Consider the following 20,719-nt stretch of genomic DNA (forward strand, 5'->3'; position numbering starts at 1 on the left):
CTCAGATGGCCGAGAACAGCAATATGATCTTAACTACTCCGGCTAAAATCATAGCAAAACTCTGGTAGATTCTTCTTCAAACTCTGCCAGAGAGGTAATAACACACTCCGGTGCTATTTTAAAATAACAAACTTTTGATTGAAGATATAAAACTAAGTATAATCACCATAGTCCTCTCACACATCCTATCTAGTCGTTGGGTGCAAGAGAATGACTGGGAGTGACGTAGAGGGGAGGAGCTATATGCAGCTCTGCTGGGTGAATCCTCTTGCACTTCCTGTTGGGGAGGAGTAATATTCCAGAAGTAATGATGACCCGTGGACTGATCACACTTAACAGAAGAAATTGTACGTTCCGTAATAGCCATGAGCCCCAACATTTCTACACATAAGCAGACAGAATCACATAACAAACATGATTAAAGTCCCAAGCTGCTCAATAACCATAAAGATAAGAGTCCCACTGAGACCCTGTCTTCTATCATTTACATTACACTCCCACAATGAAATTAAAATGAAATGATCTTACCCGAATCTTTGCCGTGGAACAGTAACACGGTCCTTCAAGTTTGACAGATAGTAGAGTTGTTTCCGACATTTACTTGAGATAAGAAACCAGACAGTGAAACTCGTCGAACGCTGATTGCTTGTGGAGCTGTTAATTTAAGTCAGGATGGATTTGCAGAAAGACTCTCCCTGCATCTCTGGACTCTAACTTTCATCAATTCTCTCACTTAGAGGCTGACAGGACTACTTAAAACTCCAGTCCCATCTCGAAGAGTACTACCCTCCATAAGAGACTACTCCGTAATCTTCCGACACAACCTCCTGTGGCGTAAGGCAAAGAATGACTGGGGGATGAGGGAAAGGGCGAGGTATTTAAACCTTTGGCTGGGGTGTCTTTGCCTCCTCCTGGAGGCCAGGTTCTGTATTCCCAAAAGTAATGAATGCAGCTGTGGATTATCCCCATTTTAAGAAGGAAAACTGGGGAATGGGTAATAAAGGGATTATCTATCTTTTTAAACAATAACATTTTTGGTGTTTACTGTCCTTTAACTCTGAAATCAGCACAGTCTAAGCTGTTAAAGAATAAACGTACTAGTCCATCTCAAAGTTTGCAAATGAAAAGTTCTAAATCCAAGAAAAAAATACTATGAGTCAGATCTTAGCCCAAACTTTAATAAGGCATGAATTTACACCAGTAAGCTGCAATTGGCCATTTTACACAGACATAATACAATTTTCAAAAGTATAACTATCAACGTTTACAATTTTGTTTTTGCCACGTAGACATTGCAACTCCGTCTGGACTGAGGTGATATTAGAAGACCAATCAATATTCTAGAAGACCAATCAATATTCTAGAAGACCAATCAATATTCTAGAAGACCAATCAATATTCTAGAAGATAGATCAGAGTAAAAATGCATCACAAAAAAAAATTGGTTATGGGTTGTGGTTAATTAAGTTAGCGTGTGAAAGAAATTCACATGAAAGACTTAATAAATGTGACATTACAGCTTCGAGAAGCATTTACCCTTTTTTAAAATTGAAATTAAACCTCTTGATAAATGGGTACCCTTCAACCACATGGGATTATCAGTCAGCTATTTAATATGAAGATTTCATAGTCATTGTCAACAGTTATAAGAATATTTCATAGTAATGGCCACAGAAAAATATAAGCCCACACACCCAGCATAAGTGGTACAAAGCTTCTATTGATACAATTACTGTTCAGCCTCTATTTAATTATTAACAGATATTTCATAATAATATAGCAGAGAATATGTAACACGTGGATGACTTATTCAGAATTCATTGTGGCTAAAATGATTTTGTTTGCTAAAGTGTGTTTATACTTATAATCCAGTTTCTATTTGTATTTTTTAATATTAAAATGACAATATTCTGTAAAATGTGTATTTTTTTTTATTGAAACCACAACTCCTTGCTGTCAAGAACATGCCCAATTAAATGGGCTGATCCTGCAGGAACAGCAGACATGCTCATCTTCTCCTTCCACAAAGTCACAACATTGGTACTGACAATTTCATTATGGATGGTGGTTTCAATCAGGAAAACCCTCTAATTCAACTGAAATAATGAACCTAAAAGGAGCAACATCAATTATATTAAATATTATGCAGTTAATATAACGAGTCATTTCTAACAAACAAAGGGAAACAAATTACAGTCCAATGCCCCTTTAAGGTGGTTTATGTTACCAGAAATGTAGCAGGCAACAACCAGCCTGACAAAAAGTGTTTAAAGTGCTTAGTTTGAAAGCTGTATTATCCAATCAGATATTTAGAATCTTATTTTAAACAGAAAAATTGTTAGCTCCCCCCACGCATGACTATATTTCAAGTAGATATAAATGCTGAAATGACTACATCTCATATTGAATCCTTCCTTAGCATGTAAGTTAGAGAGTTGGCACATTTATCTTGAGGATTTTGGTATCAGGTTTGGGTAAAAGAAAAAATGTAACTTTATTTATTTTTTCTAAATTCAGATAACCATGGTGAATTTATCTGTTAATAAAGATGACTTACAAACACATGTAATGCATTTTCTTTAGAACCTTATAGAACATCTGTTGCTCTTTTACCAGTGGCACAAAATAAGCAAAGGATTCTGGGTAGACTCATGCAAAGCAGATCTTTCACATATGAGGTCCCATATTCTAAAGTAGCAGATTATAAGCCACCATTTTTTTTTTAGGTACAATAAATATAATCATAATTTTGTGACTGTGAACAGCTATTTAGACTGTAACCAGAAGTCAGACAAATTTATAGGAAGACATGTAGGCTGCATCTGGGACCAGAACTGCCTAAAAACTGTAGCTTTGCAACTTATTTAATTGCAGAACATAATAGGAATATAGTTAAGTGACAACTTGTAAGTCACATACGGTGGCAAGAAATACCATTTACTAGAATCACAACAAAAGCACGGGAGAAGCGCACTTGGTTAAATAGGCTATGAAGAAAGGAAAGCATTTGGGTACACGTTACACATGTACATAATTCTACTTCGGTTGCCCTGGATTAAGATAGCACATTATAAGGGAGACCCACATGGCAAAAGAAAATGTATTCTGTTCCTCTGGATTGCTGCACATAGCACAGCTATAGCAGAGCATAGCAGCATTAGGAGCTGTTAGCTCCCACGGTGTCCCGCTAAATAAATAGATATTATTTTGTAGAAATTAGCAGCAAAGGCCATTAAGCTTGGCATCCTTGAAGTACTGAATAAGCTTGGCGTACTTGCACTGGCATTCCCAACTGAAGACTTTCATTGCTGTAGGATCTACAGGTGGACTCTAATCACATCCCGAGTAGCCATTGGTCGATTACAATTCACACACACAATGCAGAGCAGCTTTTGTTTCTCAGCTAAGCAAGGACGGCACATGAGGTGACCGCATGTAAGTTGATATATGGGCTCGGTTTTGCAGTAAGCAGAAAATGTCCTCAGACAGGAAGCACATCCTTGAATGGGGATGATTCTATTGTGCTCTAAAAAAAAAAAATACATTAAAAAATGTTATGTATCATTTCATTATACAGGAATCCAATGCACACAACTAAATAATTCATAACCAATAAGTGTGCAAACCATTATTAACAAAATCACAAATCCAAGTAAATAAAATATGAAAAAAATTTAGAATATTGAACATTAAGTTTTCTAGGCACCTAAATTAGTCCTGTGTACAGCAGATCTATCAATCATCTGCCTTTTCTTCCCCAAATCAATATTGCAACCAACTAGTAATTTGAATACAAATAAATAAAACAATTGAACCTATTAAAGTGCTGGGTAACCCCCTTCTCCTAGGAATGTCTTACCAAATAGACTAATTATAAGCATATGTTACAAATTTATATATTGTATAATGCATTATAATATTTAAAATTGAGGTATATATAAAGTTAATTGTTTTTGCAACACTAAACCCTTTACAGCAGAAATGTGTTAGAAACATGGCAAAATATTTTTTTTCTGTCAAGTGCTGTAACAACTTTTTTATTTTAGTTATTTTTTTCATGTTAGAGTGACAGTGCATGACATTATAGGGATAGGAAAGTCAATAATAAATTTGTATACGTCATGTCATTCTAAGACACTTATTTTCAAATGAACTTTGTTCCCTTGGCATCTGTTGTTGAAACAGAATATAAACATATCCTACACTACTGAGTGCTAGCTGGTGATTGGTGGCAGCACACATTTATCTTTTGTGATTGCCACACTAGATGTGTTCATCTAGCTCTCAGTAGTACATTACGACTCCTTCAGCAAATGATTCCAAGAGAATGAAGACAATTTGATAATAGAAATGGGTAAGCAGTTTTTTACAGTTTCTTCTTCTAAAAATATCTGCCCATTATCTGTAGATTAAAGTTATAGCTAAATAAAGCAAACAAACAAAAAAAGAACCAGCTAGAAAGGAGGGATAAAGAATTCACTGAATGAGTGTTCATAGGTAGTAAAACATAATTTATGCTTACCTGATAAATTCCTTTCTTCTGTTGTGTGATCAGTCCACGGGTCATCATTACTTCTGGGATATAACTCCTCCCCAACAGGAAATGCAAGAGGATTCACCCAGCAGAGCTGCATATAGCTCCTCCCCTCTACGTCAGTCCCAGTCATTCGACCAAGAATCAACGAGAAAGGAGTAACCAAGGGTGAAGTGGTGACTGGAGTATAATTTAAAAGATATTTACCTGCCTTAAAACAGGGCGGGCCGTGGACTGATCACACAACAGAAGAAAGGAATTTATCAGGTAAGCATAAATTATGTTTTCTTCTGTTATGTGTGATCAGTCCACGGGTCATCATTACTTCTGGGATACCAATACCAAAGCAAAAGTACACGGATGACGGGAGGGATAGGCAGGCTCATTATACAGAAGGAACCACTGCCTGAAGAACCTTTCTCCCAAAAATAGCCTCCGAAGAAGCAAAAGTGTCAAATTTGTAAAATTTGGAAAAAGTATGAAGCGAAGACCAAGTTGCAGCCTTGCAAATCTGTTCAACAGAGGCCTCATTCTTAAAGGCCCAAGTGGAAGCCACAGCTCTAGTGGAGTGAGCTGTAATTCTTTCAGGAGGCTGCTGTCCAGCAGTCTCATAGGCTAAACGTATTATGCTACGAAGCCAAAAAGAGAGAGAGGTAGCAGAAGCTTTTTGACCTCTCCTCTGTCCAGAATAAACGACAAACAGGGAAGAAGTTTGGCGAAAATCTTTAGTTGCCTGCAAGTAGAACTTGAGGGCACGAACTACATCCAGATTGTGTAGAAGACGTTCCTTCTTTGAAGAAGGATTTGGACACAAGGATGGAACAACAATCTCTTGATTGATATTCCTGTTAGTGACTACCTTAGGTAAGAACCCAGGTTTAGTACGCAGAACTACCTTGTCTGAGTGAAAAATCAGATAAGGAGAATCACAATGTAAGGCTGATAACTCAGAGACTCTTCGAGCCGAGGCAATAGCCATTAAAAACAGAACTTTCCAAGATAACAATTTTATATCAATGGAATGAAGGGGTTCAAACGGAACACCCTGTAAAACGTTAAGAACTAAGTTTAAACTCCATGGCGGAGCAACAGCTTTAAACACAGGCTTGATCCTAGCTAAAGCCTGACAAAAGGCCTGGACGTCTGGATTTTCTGACAGACGCCTGTGAAACAAGATGGACAGAGCTGAAATCTGTCCCTTTAATGAACTAGCTGATAAACCCTTTTCTAAACCTTCTTGTAGAAAGGACAATATCCTAGGGATCCTAACCTTACTCCAGGAGTAACCCTTGGATTCGCACCAGTATAGGTATTTACGCCATATTTTATGGTAAATCCTTCTGGTAACAGGCTTCCTAGCCTGTATCAGGGTATCAATAACCGACTCAGAAAAACCACGTTTTGATAAAATCAAGCGTTCAATTTCCAAGCAGTCAGCTTCAGAGAAGTTAGATTTTGATGTTTGAATGGACCCTGTATCAGAAGGTCCTGTCTTAGAGGTAGAGACCAAGGCGGACAGGATGACATGTCCACTAGATCCGCATACCAAGTCCTGCGTGGCCATGCAGGCGCTATTAGAATCACTGATGCTCTCTCCTGTTTGATTTTGGCAATCAATCGAGGAAGCAGCGGGAAGGGTGGAAACACATAAGCCATCCCGAAGTTCCAAGGTGCTGTCAAAGCATCTATCAGAACCGCTCCCGGATCCCTGGATCTGGACCCGTAGTGAGGAAGTTTGGCGTTCTGGCGAGACGCCATGAGATCTATCTCTGGTTTGCCCCAACGTCGAAGTATTTGGGCAAAGACCTCCGGATGAAGTTCCCACTCCCCCGGATGAAAAGTCTGGCGACTCAAGAAATCCGCCTCCCAGTTCTCCACTCCCGGGATGTGGATTGCTGACAGGTGGCAAGAGTGAGACTCTGCCCAGCGAATTATCTTTGATACTTCCATCATTGCTAGGGAGCTTCTTGTCCCTCCCTGATGGTTGATGTAAGCTACAGTCGTGATGTTGTCCGACTGAAACCTGATGAACCCCCGAGTTGTTAATTGGGGCCAAGCCAGAAGGGCATTGAGAACTGCTCTCAATTCCAGAATGTTTATTGGAAGGAGACTCTCCTCCTGATTCCATAGTCCCTGAGCCTTCAGAGAATTCCAGACAGCGCCCCAACCTAGTAGGCTGGCGTCTGTTGTTACAATTGTCCAGTCTGGCCTGCTGAATGGCATCCCCCTGGACAGGTGTGGCCGATAAAGCCACCATAGAAGAGAATTTCTGGTCTCTTGATTCAGATTCAGAGTAGGGGACAAATCTGAGTAATCCCCATTCCACTGACTTAGCATGCACAATTGCAGCGGTCTGAGGTGTAGGCGTGCAAAAGGTACTATGTCCATTGCCGCTACCATTAAGCCGATCACCTCCATGCATTGAGCTACTGACGGGTGTTGAATGGAATGAAGGACACGGCATGCATTTTGAAGCTTTGTTAACCTGTCTTCTGTCAGGTAAATCTTCATTTCTACAGAATCTATAAGAGTCCCCAAGAATGGAACTCTTGTGAGAGGAAAAAGAGAACTCTTCTTTTCGTTCACTTTCCATCCATGCGACCTTAGAAATGCCAGAACTAACTCTGTATGAGACTTGGCAGTTTGAAAGCTTGAAGCTTGTATTAGAATGTCGTCTAGGTACGGAGCTACCGAAATCCCTCGCGGTCTTAGTACCGCCAGAAGGGCACCCAGAACCTTTGTGAAGATTCTTGGAGCCGTAGCCAATCCGAATGGAAGAGCTACAAACTGGTAGTGCCTGTCTAGGAAGGCAAACCGTAGATACCGGTGATGATCTTTGTGAATCGGTATGTGAAGGTAAGCATCTTTTAAATCCACTGTGGTCATGTACTGACCCTTTTGGATCATGGGTAAGATTGTCCGAATAGTTTCCATTTTGAACGATGGAACTCTTAGGAATTTGTTTAGAATCTTTAAATCTAAGATTGGCCTGAAAGTTCCCTCTTTTTTGGGAACCACAAACAGGTTTGAGTAGAACCCTTGTCCTTGTTCCGACCGCGGAACCGGATGGATCACTCCCATTAATAACAGATCTTGTACACAGCGTAGAAACGCTTCTTTCTTTATCTGGTTTGTTGACAACCTTGACAGATGAAATCTCCCTCTTGGGGGAGATAATTTGAAGTCTAGAAGGTATCCCTGAGATATGATCTCTAGCGCCCAGGGATCCTGAACATCTCTTGCCCAGGCCTGGGCGAAGAGAGAAAGTCTGCCCCCCACTAGATCCGGTCCCGGATCGGGGGCTCTCGGTTCATGCTGTCTTTGGGGCAGCAGCAGGTTTCCTGGCCTGCTTGCCCTTGTTCCAGGACTGGTTAGGCTTCCAGCCTTGCCTGTAACGAGCAACAGCTCCCTCCTGTTTTGGTGCAGTGGAGGTTGATGCTGCTCCTGTTTTGAAATTCCGAAAGGGACGAAAATTAGACTGTCTAGCCTTAGCTTTGGCTTTGTCTTGAGGTAGGGCGTGGCCCTTACCTCCTGTAATGTCAGCGATAATTTCTTTCAAACCGGGCCCAAATAAAGACTGCCCCTTGAAAGGTATATTAAGTAATTTGGACTTAGAAGTAACATCAGCTGACCAGGATTTTAGCCACAGCGCCCTACGTGCCTGGATGGCGAATCCTGAGTTCTTAGCCGTAAGTTTGGTTAAATGTACTACGGCCTCCGAAATGAATGAATTAGCTAGTTTAAGGACTCTAAGCCTGTCCGTAATGTCGTCTAGCGTAGATGAACTAAGGTTCTCTTCCAGAGACTCAATCCAAAATGCTGCCGCAGCCGTAATCGGCGCGATACATGCAAGGGGTTGCAATATAAAACCTTGTTGAACAAACATTTTCTTAAGGTAACCCTCTAATTTTTTATCCATTGGATCTGAAAAAGCACAGCTATCCTCCACCGGGATAGTGGTACGCTTAGCTAAAGTAGAAACTGCTCCCTCCACCTTAGGGACCGTTTGCCATAAGTCCCGAGTGGTGGCGTCTATTGGAAACATCTTTCTAAATATTGGAGGGGGTGAGAACGGCACACCGGGTCTATCCCACTCCTTAGTAACAATTTCAGTTAGTCTCTTAGGTATAGGAAAAACGTCAGTACTCGCCGGTACCGCAAAGTATTTATCCAACCTACACAGTTTCTCTGGTATTGCAACGGTGTTACAATCATTGAGAGCTGCTAAAACCTCCCCTAGTAATACACGGAGGTTCTCCAATTTAAATTTAAAATTTGAAATATCTGAATCCAATCTGTTTGGATCAGAACCGTCACCCACAGAATGAAGCTCTCCGTCCTCATGCTCTGCAAGCTGTGACGCAGTATCAGACATGGCCCTAGTATTGTCAGCGCACTCTGTTCTCACCCCAGAGTGATCACGCTTGCCTCTTAGTTCTGGTAATTTAGACAAAACTTCAGTCATAACAGTAGCCATATCTTGTAATGTTATCTGTAATGGCCGCCCAGATGTACAAGGCGCCATAATATCACGCACCTCCCGGGCGGGAGATGCAGGTACTGCCGCGTGAGGCGAGTTAGTCGGCATAACTCTCCCCTCGCTGTTTGGTGAAATTTGTTCAAATTGTACAGATTGACTTTTATTTAAAGTAGCATCAATACAGTTAGTACATAAATTTCTATTGGGCTCCACCTTGGCATTGGAACAAATGACACAGATATCTTCCTCTGAGTCAGACATGTTTAACACACTAGCAATAAACTTGCAACTTGGTTATAATCTTTTTTAGCAAAAACGTACTGTGCCTCAAAGAGGTACTAAACGATTAAATGACAGTTGAAATAATGAACTGAAAAAACAGTTATAGCATCAAACTTTAAAACAACACAACTTTTAGCAAAGGTTTGTTCCCATAGTAAAATAACAATAATTAAATTTGACATAAAAATTACAGAGCAACGTTCTTATTCACAGTCAATATAAAATTCTCACAGCTCTGCTGAGAGAATCTACCTCCCTCTAAAGAAGTTTGAAGACCCCTGAGATCTGTCGGAGATGAACCGGATCATGCAGGAAATATAAGAGTAACTGACTGGAAATTTTTGATGCGTAGCAAAGAGCGCCAAAAACGGCCCCTCCCTCACACACAGCAGTGAAGAGAAACGAAACTGTCACAATTAAAACCAAACAACTGCCAAGTGGAAAATAATGCCCAAATATTTATTCACTCAGTACCTCAGAAATGTAAACGATTCTACATTCCAGCAAAAACGTTTAACATGATAAATACTTATTAAAAGGATTAGTGACTTTTAACAGAGTAGTTCCGGTGAAATACCATCCCCAGAATACTGAAGTGTATACATACATGTCATTATAACGGTATGGCAGGATTTTCTCATCAATTCCATTCAGAAAATAAAAACTGCTACATACCTCAATGCAGATTCATCTGCCCGCTGTCCCCTGATCTGAAGCTTTTACCTCCCTCAGATGGCCGAGAACAGCAATATGATCTTAACTACTCCGGTTAAAATCATAGTAAAAAAACTCTGGTAGATTCTTCCTCAAACTCTGCCAGAGAAGTAATAACACGCTCCGGTGCTATTGTAAAACAACAAACTTTTGATTGAAGTCATAAAAACTAAGTATAATCACCATAGTCCTCTCACACATCCTATCTAGTCGTTGGGTGCAAGAGAATGACTGGGACTGACGTAGAGGGGAGGAGCTATATGCAGCTCTGCTGGGTGAATCCTCTTGCATTTCCTGTTGGGGAGGAGTTATATCCCAGAAGTAATGATGACCCGTGGACTGATCACACATAACAGAAGAAAGAACAGTTTTTAGTGGCAGTTCCAATTACCACAGTTTTTCAACACATTGCTAAGTTTCTATAAAAATGAGTAGCCAAATTAAGTCACACAAAGGAACTGATCATACCAATAACCTGACAATAAGGTATAAAAAAACAAACAAAACCTGACAGAATAATCTTCATCGGATACTAAGACAATACTTACCTAATGGAACAATAACCATCTTTGAACCTGAGGGCTCTCCTTATAGCTCATACGTCAAAACTACAGATGACTTTAACCATCTGAATGTATCCAATGTATCTTATTGATAAAGAGAAAGTGTTAAATGTGCACACAGAGGCAACCTGGTTTCCCACACACACACTGTGTAAGTCTACAAATGTTTAGACCAGCAAGAGAGTCTGACATGTAAATACATCCAGATTGCCCATAACCAGTTCAATTTTCTGTAGCAGGATTAACAATTTCCAGTATATATGTCTGGAGGCTGGACGGATTTCTCAGTAAATTAATGTATATAATGTAAGTGAAGGCACAGAGGCCTTCAGCACAACAGAAAGTTAAAAAAAAACAACAACAACAAAAAACTAATGAGCAGAGGACAGGCCGGCTGACATTTAGTGGATAGAGCAAGCCATGAACGCCAAGTGAAGTCAACAAGGAACAACTGCTTTTTTAACAGCATTGGAGAGATGACGCAGCATAGCGGTGGGGAGCAGCACATTCAGAGTAACGTTGAACACCGGAGGGCAAAGTCCACTAACGATCAGACTAAAAGGAGACTGCAAATTTGAGCTGTAGAAAAGAACTGGCCCAGCATCAGCTCCCACATTACCTATGGGCTGTGGCAATAAACCGGCCTTGACAACATCGGAAGACATCACACCCCTCCAAATAACCCCTGGAGTCAACAACAAGGCAGTGTGAGCAAAGCTGCAGGGAGTTGGTGAACCATTTACACCACAGAGGAGGGAAGACTGTTACATTGGGTCACACGGTGTTATACTGTGCTATATTATCACTTTCTGTGCCGCGTACTAGGATAATAGGGTTTAAACGCTTGTCTATATTCCACCGAGGATTGATTAAAAAAAGAACTACCATTCGAATATGAGCAATGGATGCTTCAAAAGTTTCACCTAAGGATTTGCCGTTTAACTTTAGTTGCTCAAATACCATCTTATAGGCAACAGTCTGCATATTGATACCGTAGCGGACTCCAACATTATACTGGAGTGTGCAGGACTATCAATACTCTTGTTTAGTTCAGGTCCTTTAATAATATCTATTATACCTTCAGAGTATTTGATGCTAATATCTGTATGCAAATATGCTCTATCATTATTATTATTTTTTAATATGATAGGGATAACTTTAGTCCTTGTCACTCTGGGTATGCCTAGATAACTATAATGATTACATGTTATTTCTTTCATTTATTTATAGAAGTATATTTCTATTCTGACTGTATAATTTAACTGTTCAGGGTATTGTTTAGATATTCCTCTCTTCTAGTCTATAACCTTCCTTTATTTTTCTCAAGTACAGTGCTTTAGTACTATACTACTTTTAGATGTTTCTCCAATTGGTTTGGGACCAGTATATAGCTAGGTTATACATTTTATATAGTAGGTCCTAGATACTTCTCTACACACATCCTTGTTATTTCCAGTATGGCTACCACTTCAGTCACTGCGACTCATGAAAGACGTAAAGCCCTGCTGGAAGCAACTCTACAAAGTCATTGCAACATAGTAATAACACAAGATGTTTAGGGAAACATTTCTCAAATGAGGAAAGATTGAGATACAAAGAAACAATTTATGGTGGGATATTGAATTTCTAGAACTGTATATAAAGAAATCTAAAGTCTCAAGGGGACTAAGAATGAAAAATTTCCCCTCATTTGCTGTTAATAAATATTCCAAAATCCATGGAAGAGTGGAACCAAACAGTCTAAATGTTCCACTATTCTCACAAATCAATTGGTTAGACATAAAAAGAAAGAAAGAGATGAAATCCTTACTGAAATAGGCAAATTGTATAGCCTTTTGAAACCTTTAAGGAATCAAACAAAATAGAAGGATTATAACAAACAACTAGAAGATACAATCAATAAACTAGATAAAGATATCTCAGAGAAAAAGGGCAACACGTACAATAATAGAGAAACAAAAGACTATACATTAAATATAGTATACTCCTGGCAGAGCACAATAAAATCTAATACAGAAGGGAGAAATAAATCGCATAAGAACAGAAAAGGCATAATAAAAAATTCTACATATAACAAAAAAGAGTAACCTTTTCCATAAAAGATTCAGAAACAGTGGATCTTACTAACACAACTGTTAATGAATCTAGGTCTAGTGAGGATGATCCTGTAGAAGGTACAAGTAAATCCCCTAGGCATGAGAAATTAAGTAATTTGGTGAAATCCCCCAAACAGCCAGTACTATAGAATTAAGTCTATACATAATTTGTCTAACTACACACTCACAGGGGCACAGCAAATTGGATTCAATAAAGGTTAAGGTTTTGCACCTTTTTTAACACAATAATTGATGTAAGTACATTTGTGTGTAAATTGGTTTTGAAGAAACATTTCTAAACTTATCACCTGAATATAATGAACACAATTCACAAGAAGAACACAGATATAATACAGATGTAGGCCTCAGATTTGGAGACCTACTTAGGGGTGGAGTTATCATACCATGGGCGGACATGATTCGCTATAGGATCATGTCCGCCCCGCATTGCTAAATGCCGACAGCATACGCTGTCAGCATTTAACATTGCACAAGTAGTTGTGAACTGCTTGTGCAATATCGCCCCCTGAAGATTTGGGGCCAATCGGCCGATAGCAAAAGATTATTAATCAACACGATCGTATACAATCAGGCGGATTGCTAATTGAACTAGAAAACACTTCAATAAGATATAATGAACACAGGTTAATAGACTGATCACACATCAAAACACATTTTTATCCTGTACAAAGTATAGGCAATTTGATCGACACCTTTCAAAATAAAGTAGAAAGAGACTTAACTGATTTGGCTACTAAAACTAAGAATAATCCCAAATTAGGGGACAATTTAAGCACAGCACAAAGCCTTAACAGAACTTAAAAGCAATGAACAAATTTGGATCACTCCAGCAGACAAGGAGGGAGCTATTGTAGTACTCCACACCAGTGATTACTTACAAGAAGCACATAGACAATTGAATAATACAGAATTATACACTAAATTGACAGGAGACCCTACACGTCGTAAAAAGGAAATGATAAATGTATTAGACACGACAATAGAGAAAGGCCATATGACTGTGGAATTAACGTCCTACTTAATAGAAGAAAATCCAAAAAGTACCTACTTTTAAAATAGCACCTAAAAATACCCAAAACTTTACAGAATCCACCAGGAAGGTCAATTGGAACATGGATTCATTATTGAAAAATTAGGTGAATGGTTGGATCACATCTTACAACCATCAGTCACTGCCCTACCTGGTTTTAATAGAGACAGTACCTCTATGATCCAACAGCTTACAAAAATTAAGTGGAGGAAAGAATATCAATTGGGCAACCATAATATTTGGTTATTGGCTTTAAAGCAGATGCTCACTAAATATACATGGTATACATGTGAGCTTCTCACTTTTTTGGTACAAATTACAGAGTTTTTGTTAACACACAATGTCTTTACTTTTGCAGGGGAAATTTTCCTATAAAAGAAAGGGATAGCAATTCAGGCAAAATGTGCCCCCTCATATGCAAATATATTTATGGTGTATTTTGAGATGTTATATAGATTTTCTAATGCTCCACCTTTTTCATTTAATAACATAATATATGGCAGACACATTGATGATTTAATTATCATCTGGAAAGACAGACAATCTTAATCTGGAACAGTTTATGATGTATCCGAGTGAAAATGAAGCTAATCTCAAATTTACTCTCAATTTTAGTAAATTTGAGATAACTCTTCTGGACTTAGATATATCAATAGATAGCAATGATCTTTCTATAATTACTAAGGTACACAAGAAAGAAACAGCCAAAAATACTATTTTAAGAGGGGACTCATGCCATCCCAGACATACCATGAGGTATAACCGAGAGGCCAATTCATAAAATTGAACAGAAATTGTTCTAACAATGTGATCTACCTGGATCAATCAAAAATTCTTATTGAACAGCTGGCAATAAGGGGATATAAAAAGCATATGCTAAACAATATTAGGGACAAAGTGGCTAAAATACCTAGAGAAGAACTTATTAGATATAAGAATACAACGTAACTAAAATCTAAATCAAAATGCTACTTTGTCACTAGATATAGTAAGCAATAAAACAGTATTTGCAAGATTGTTAAGAAAAATATTTTATATGCAGACCCTAGATACAATAAAGTAATTGAGAATAGTATACAATGTGCAGTGAGAAGGGCCCCTACCATTGAGGAAAGAATAAAAAAAATATATCAAAGGGAAATAAACCTAACTGGTTAAGGGACATCAAGGGGTCGATTTATCAAGCTGCGGCGGATAGGGTGCACATACGCGCCCCTGACTGCCGCAGCTCGCCTCTGGCGGGCTTAATTCCGCTGCCGGAATTCAGCATTGAACACGAGCACTATTTTGCGTTCGCGTGCCCCTGTCCACGCACAGCCAATCACGTGCAGTCAGGAGCTGTCAATCTCCCCAGACGAGACCGGGGGAATTTAAATTCGCCACCTATGAAGTGGCGAAAGGTTAGGCAAGCAGCGGTCTGAACCTGCAGTTGTAGGCAGGCCAAGCCTGCCGAAAGGGTTTGATAAATCGAACCCCAAAGGTTCTTTCAAATGTAGACATAGACCATGTAAAAGCTGCACATATGTTTGTAAATCTAAAACATTTAGCTCTAGTTATACAGATTTAACACATACGGTCAACACACAAATTAACTGTAATACCAATCATGTAGTTTATTTGACAACAGCCAGACATTTTCATTCATCAACATGAACATGGTCTTAGTTACTTTATATTAATGGGAATAAAACATATTGAGAAAACCCCTTTAGGGGGTGACAGAGTCAAACAAATGTTTTGTAGAGAGGTATTTTGACGTGTCATTTTAAGGAAGTAATTTTGTACTTTTTTTGTTAAAAATTTGCAGCCTCATGTGACTCAAATATTGCAATCAAAAGGCAAAAAAAAGGATAAAAGATCCCCTCTAGGAGGCGCTGAATAAAACTTTAAAGTCTTAAATGGATATGCAGACTCTCAAAGGAATAGAATGTAAATGTATATACTGTATATATGTGCATAAAAAGAACCTATATCATAAGAAACATTATTTATGCTTACCTGATAAATTTATTTCTCTTGTAGTGTGTTCAGTCCACGGGTCATCCATTACTTATGGGATATATTCTCCTTCCCAACAGGAAGTTGCAAGAGGATCACCCAAGCAGAGCTGCTATATAGCTCCTCCCCTCACATGTCATATCCAGTCATTCGACCGAAACAAGACGAGAAAGGAGAAACTATAAAGTGCAGTGGTGACTGGAGTTATCATTTTAAAATTTAGAACCTGCCTTAAAAAGACAGGGCGGGCCGTGGACTGAACACACTACAAGAGAAATAAATTTATCAGGTAAGCATAAATGATGTTTTCTCTTGTTAAATGTGTTCAGTCCACGGGTCATCCATTACTTATGGGATACCAATACCAAAGCTAAGTACACGGATGATGGGAGGGACAAGGCAGGAACATTAAACAGAAGGAACCACTGCCTGTAGAACCTTTCTCCCAAAACCAGCCTCCGAAGAAGCGAAAGTGTAAAATTTGTAAAATTTGGAAAAAGTATGAAGTGAAGACCAGGTTGCAGCCTTGCAAATCTGTTCAACAGAGGCCTCATTCTTAAAGGCCCAGGTGGAAGCCACAGCTCTAGTGGAATGAGCTGTAATTCTTTCAGGAGGCTGCTGTCCAGCAGTCTCATAGGCTAAACGTATTATGCTACGAAGCCAAAAAGAGAGAGAGGTAGCCGAAGCCTTTTGACCTCTCCCCTGTCCAGAGTAAACGACAAACAGAGAAGAAGTTTGTCTAAAATCTTTAGTTGCCTGTAAGTAGAACTTCAGAGCACGGACCACGTCTAGATTATGCAAAAGACGTTCCTTCTTTGAAGAAGGATTAGGACATAATGATGGAACAACAATCTCTTGATTGATATTCCTGTTAGAAACAACCTTAGGTAAAAACCCAGGTTTAGTACGCAGTACTACCTTGTCTGAATGAAAGATCAGATAAGGAGAATCACAATGTAAGGCAGATAACTCAGAGACTCTTCGAGCCGAGGAAATAGCCATCAAAAACAAAACTTTCCAAGATAAAAGCTTAATATCAATGGAACGAAGGGGTTCAAACGGAACACCCTGAAGGACTTTAAGAACCAAGTTTAAGCTCCACGGAGGAGCAACAGCTTTAAACACAGGCTTAATTCTAGCCAAAGCCTGACAAAAAGCCTGGACGTCTGGATTCTCTGCCAGACGTTTGTGTAAAAGAATAGACAGAGCGGAAATCTGTCCCTTTAGCGAACTAGCGGATAAACCCTTTTCTAAACCCTCTTGTAGAAAAGCCAATATCCTAGGAATCCTAACCTTACTCCATGAGTAACTCTTGGATTCGCACCAATATAAATATTTACGCCATATCTTATGGTAAATTTTTCTGGTCACAGGTTTCCTAGCCTGTATTAATGTATCAATAACCGAATCCGAAAACCCACGCTTTGATAGAATCAAGCGTTCAATTTCTAGGCAGTCAGCCTCAGAGAAATTAGGTTTGGATGGTTGAAAGGACCCTGAATTAGAAGGTCCTGCCTCAGAGGTAGAGACCATGGTGGGCAGGACGACATGTCCACTAGGTCTGCATACCAGGTCCTGCGTGGCCACGCAGGCACTATCAGAATTACCGATGCCCTCTCCTGTTTGATCCTGGCAATCAGTCGAGGTAGCAACGGAAATGGTGGAAACACATAAGCTATGTTGAAAACCCAAGGGGCTGCTAATGCATCTACCAGCACCGCTCCCGGGTCCCTGGACCTGGATCCGTAACAAGGAAGATTCGCGTTCTGGCGAGATGCCATGAGATCCAGATCCGGTTTGCCCCAACGACGAATCAGTTGAGCAAATATCTCCGGGTGAAGTTCCCACTCTCCCGGATGAAAAGTCTGGCGACTTAGGAAATCCGCCTCCCAGTTCTCCACGCCTGGGATGTAAATCGCTGACAGGTGACAAGAGTGAGACTCTGCCCAGCGAATTATCTTCGAGACCTCCAACATTGCTAGGGAACTCCTGGTTCCCCCTTGATGATTGATGTAAGCCACAGTCGTGATATTGTCCGACTGAAATCTGATGAACCTCAGTTTTGCTAACTGAGGCCAAGCTAGAAGAGCATTGAATATTGCTCTTAATTCTAGAATGTTTATTGGAAGGAGTTTCTCCTCCTGAGTCCACGATCCCTGAGCCTTCAGGGAATTCCAGACTGCTCCCCAGCCTAGAAGGCTGGCAACCGTTGTTACAATCGTCCAATCTGGTCTGCGAAAGGTCATTCCTTTGGACAGATGAACCGGTGACAACCACCAGAGAAGAGAATCTCTGGTCTCCTGGTCCAGATTTAGCAAAGGGGACAGATCTGAGTAATCCCCGTTCCATTGACTGAGCATGCATAGTTGCAGCGGTCTGAGATGCAGGCGCGCAAATGGCACTATGTCCATTGCCGCGACCATTAAGCCGATTACCTCCATGCACTGAGCTACTGATGGGCTTGGAATGGAATGAAGGACACGGCAAGCATTGAGAATCTTTGATAACCTGGACTCCGTCAGGTAAATCTTCATCTCTACAGAATCTATAAGAGTCCCTAGAAAAGGAACCCTTGTGAGTGGTAACAGAACTATTTTCCACGTTCACTTTCCACCCATGCGACCTCAGAAATGCTAGAACTATCTCTGTATGAGACTTTGCATTCTGAAAACTTGACGCTTGTATCAGAATGTCGTCTAGGTACGGAGCCACCGCTATGCCTCGTGGTCTTAGTACCGCCAGAAGTGAGCCCAGAACCTTCGTAAAAATTCTCGGGGCTGTGGCTAACCCAAAGGGAAGAGCTACAAACTGGTAATGCCTGTCTAGAAAGGCAAATCTTAGGTACCGATAATGATCTTTGTGAATCGGTATGTGAAGGTAAGCATCCTTTAAGTCCACTGTGGTCATATATTGACCCTCTTGGATCATGGGTAGGATGGTTCGAATGGTTTCCATCTTGAACGATGGTACCCTTAGGAATTTGTTTAAGATCTTTAAGTCCAAGATTGGTCTGAAAGTTCCCTCTTTTTTGGGAACCACAAATAGATTTGAGTAAAATCCTTGTCCCTGTTCCGATCGCGGAACTGAGTGGATCACTCCCATAATTAAGAGGTCTTGTACACATTGCAGAAATGCCTCTCTCTTTACTAGGTTTGTTGATAACCTCGACAGATGGAACCTCCCTTGTGGAGGAGAGGTTTTGAAATCCAGAAGGTATCCCTGAGATATAATCTTCAACGTCCAGGGATCCTGCACATCTCTTGCCCAAGCCTGGGCGAAGAGAGAAAGTCTGCCCCCTACTAAATCCGTCTCCGGATAGGGGGCCCTGTCTTCATGCTGTCTTAGGGGCGGGAGTAGGCTTTCTGGCCTGCTTGCCCTTGTTCCATGACTGGTTGCTTTTCCAACCCTGTCTGTAACGAGCAGTAGATCCTTCCTGTTTTGGAGCGGAGGAAGTTGATGCTGCTCCTGCCTTGAAGTTACGAAAGGCACGAAAATTAGACTGTTTGGCCCTGTCCTGAGGAAGGGCGTGGCCCTTACCTCCCGTAATGTCAGCAATAATTTCCTTCAAGCCGGGCCCGAATAAGGTCTGCCCTTTGAAAGGAATGTTAAGCAGCTTAGATTTGGAAGTTACATCCGCTGACCAGGATTTAAGCCAGAGCGCTCTGCGCGCCTGTATGGCGAATCCGGAATTTTTAGCCGTAAGTTTGGTTAAATGTACTACGGCATCTGAAACAAACGCATTAGCTTGCTTAAGGGTTCTAACTTTTCTCAAAGCCTCATCCAATGGCTCTGTGCGAATAGACTATTCCAGAGACTCAAACCAGAATGCCGCTGCAGCCGTGACAGGCGCAATGCATGCAAGAGGCTGTAATATAAAACCTTGTTGAACAAACATTTTCTTAAGATAACCCTCTAATTTTTTATCCATTGGATCTGAGAAAGCACAGCTATCCTCCACCGGGATAGTGGTACGCTTGGCTAAAGTAGAAACTGCTCCCTCCACCTTAGGGACCGTCTGCCATAAGTCTTGTGTGGTGGCGTCTATAGGGAACATTTTTCTAAATATCGGAGGAGGGGAAAAAGGCACACCGGGTCTATCCCACTCCTTACTAATAATTTCTGTAAGCCTTTTTGGTATAGGAAAAACGTCAGTACACACCGGTACCGCATAGTATCTATCCAACCTACATAATTTCTCCGGGATTGCCACCGTGTCGCAATCATTCAGAGCCGCTAACACCTCCCCTAGTAACACGCGGAGGTTCTCAAGCTTAAATTTAAAATTAGAAATTTTTGAATCCGGTCTCCCCGGATCAGAACTGTCACCGACAGAATGAAGCTCACCGTCCTCATGTTCTGCAAATTGTGACGCAGTATCAGACATGGCTCTCGTGTCATCAGCGCGCTCTGTCCTTAACCCAGGGCTATCGCGCTTGCCTCTTAATTCGGGCATATTGTATAATACTTCTTTCATAACATTAGCCATATCATGTAAAGTGATTTGTAAGGGCCTTGATGTACTTGGCGTCTCAATCTTACGCATCTCCCGAGCGGGAGACGCAGGTACTGACACGTGAGGAGAGTTAGGCGGCATAACTTCCCCCTAGTCTGGTGATAGTTTCTCCATCGGTACAGATTGACTTTTATTCAAAGCAATATCAATACAATCGTTCTATTGGGCTCCACATTGGCTTTTGAACATGATGAACAAACAGTTTCCTCTGAATCAGACATGTTTAAACAGATTTAGCAATGAAACCAGCAAGCTTGGAAATCACTTTCAATAAGTTTACAAGCAATATAAAAAACGCTGCAGCGCTTCAAAAATACAGATATAATTAAAACAATTCTTAACAAGAAGTGTATTATTAGCAGAGGATTGCACCCATTAGCAAAAGGATGATTAACCCCTCAATACCCAAAACGGATATCAATTAAGATTTAACGCTTTTAAGCACAGTCAAACACACTGTCACAGATCTGCTGCGACTGATTACCTCC

The 20,719-nt window shown here is 40.4% G+C and overlaps 1 protein-coding gene across 1 annotated transcript in view; it reads right to left on the reverse strand.

The window, feature by feature from the left end:
• Positions 1–1,157: 1,157 nt before the first annotated feature.
• UBOX5 (U-box domain containing 5) overlaps positions 1,158–20,719 on the reverse strand; it is a 99,552-nt gene continuing 79,990 nt past the window's right edge. Inside the window, exon 6 of the mRNA XM_053704311.1 lies at positions 1,158–3,526. Within this exon, the coding sequence (XP_053560286.1) occupies positions 3,318–3,526 (209 nt within the window). The 3' untranslated portion in view covers positions 1,158–3,317. The remainder of the gene's footprint in view (positions 3,527–20,719) is intronic.

The sequence above is a fragment of the Bombina bombina genome, chromosome 2 (genome assembly GCF_027579735.1).
Source record: "Bombina bombina isolate aBomBom1 chromosome 2, aBomBom1.pri, whole genome shotgun sequence".
In the NCBI taxonomy this organism is placed as follows: Eukaryota; Metazoa; Chordata; class Amphibia; order Anura; family Bombinatoridae; genus Bombina; species Bombina bombina.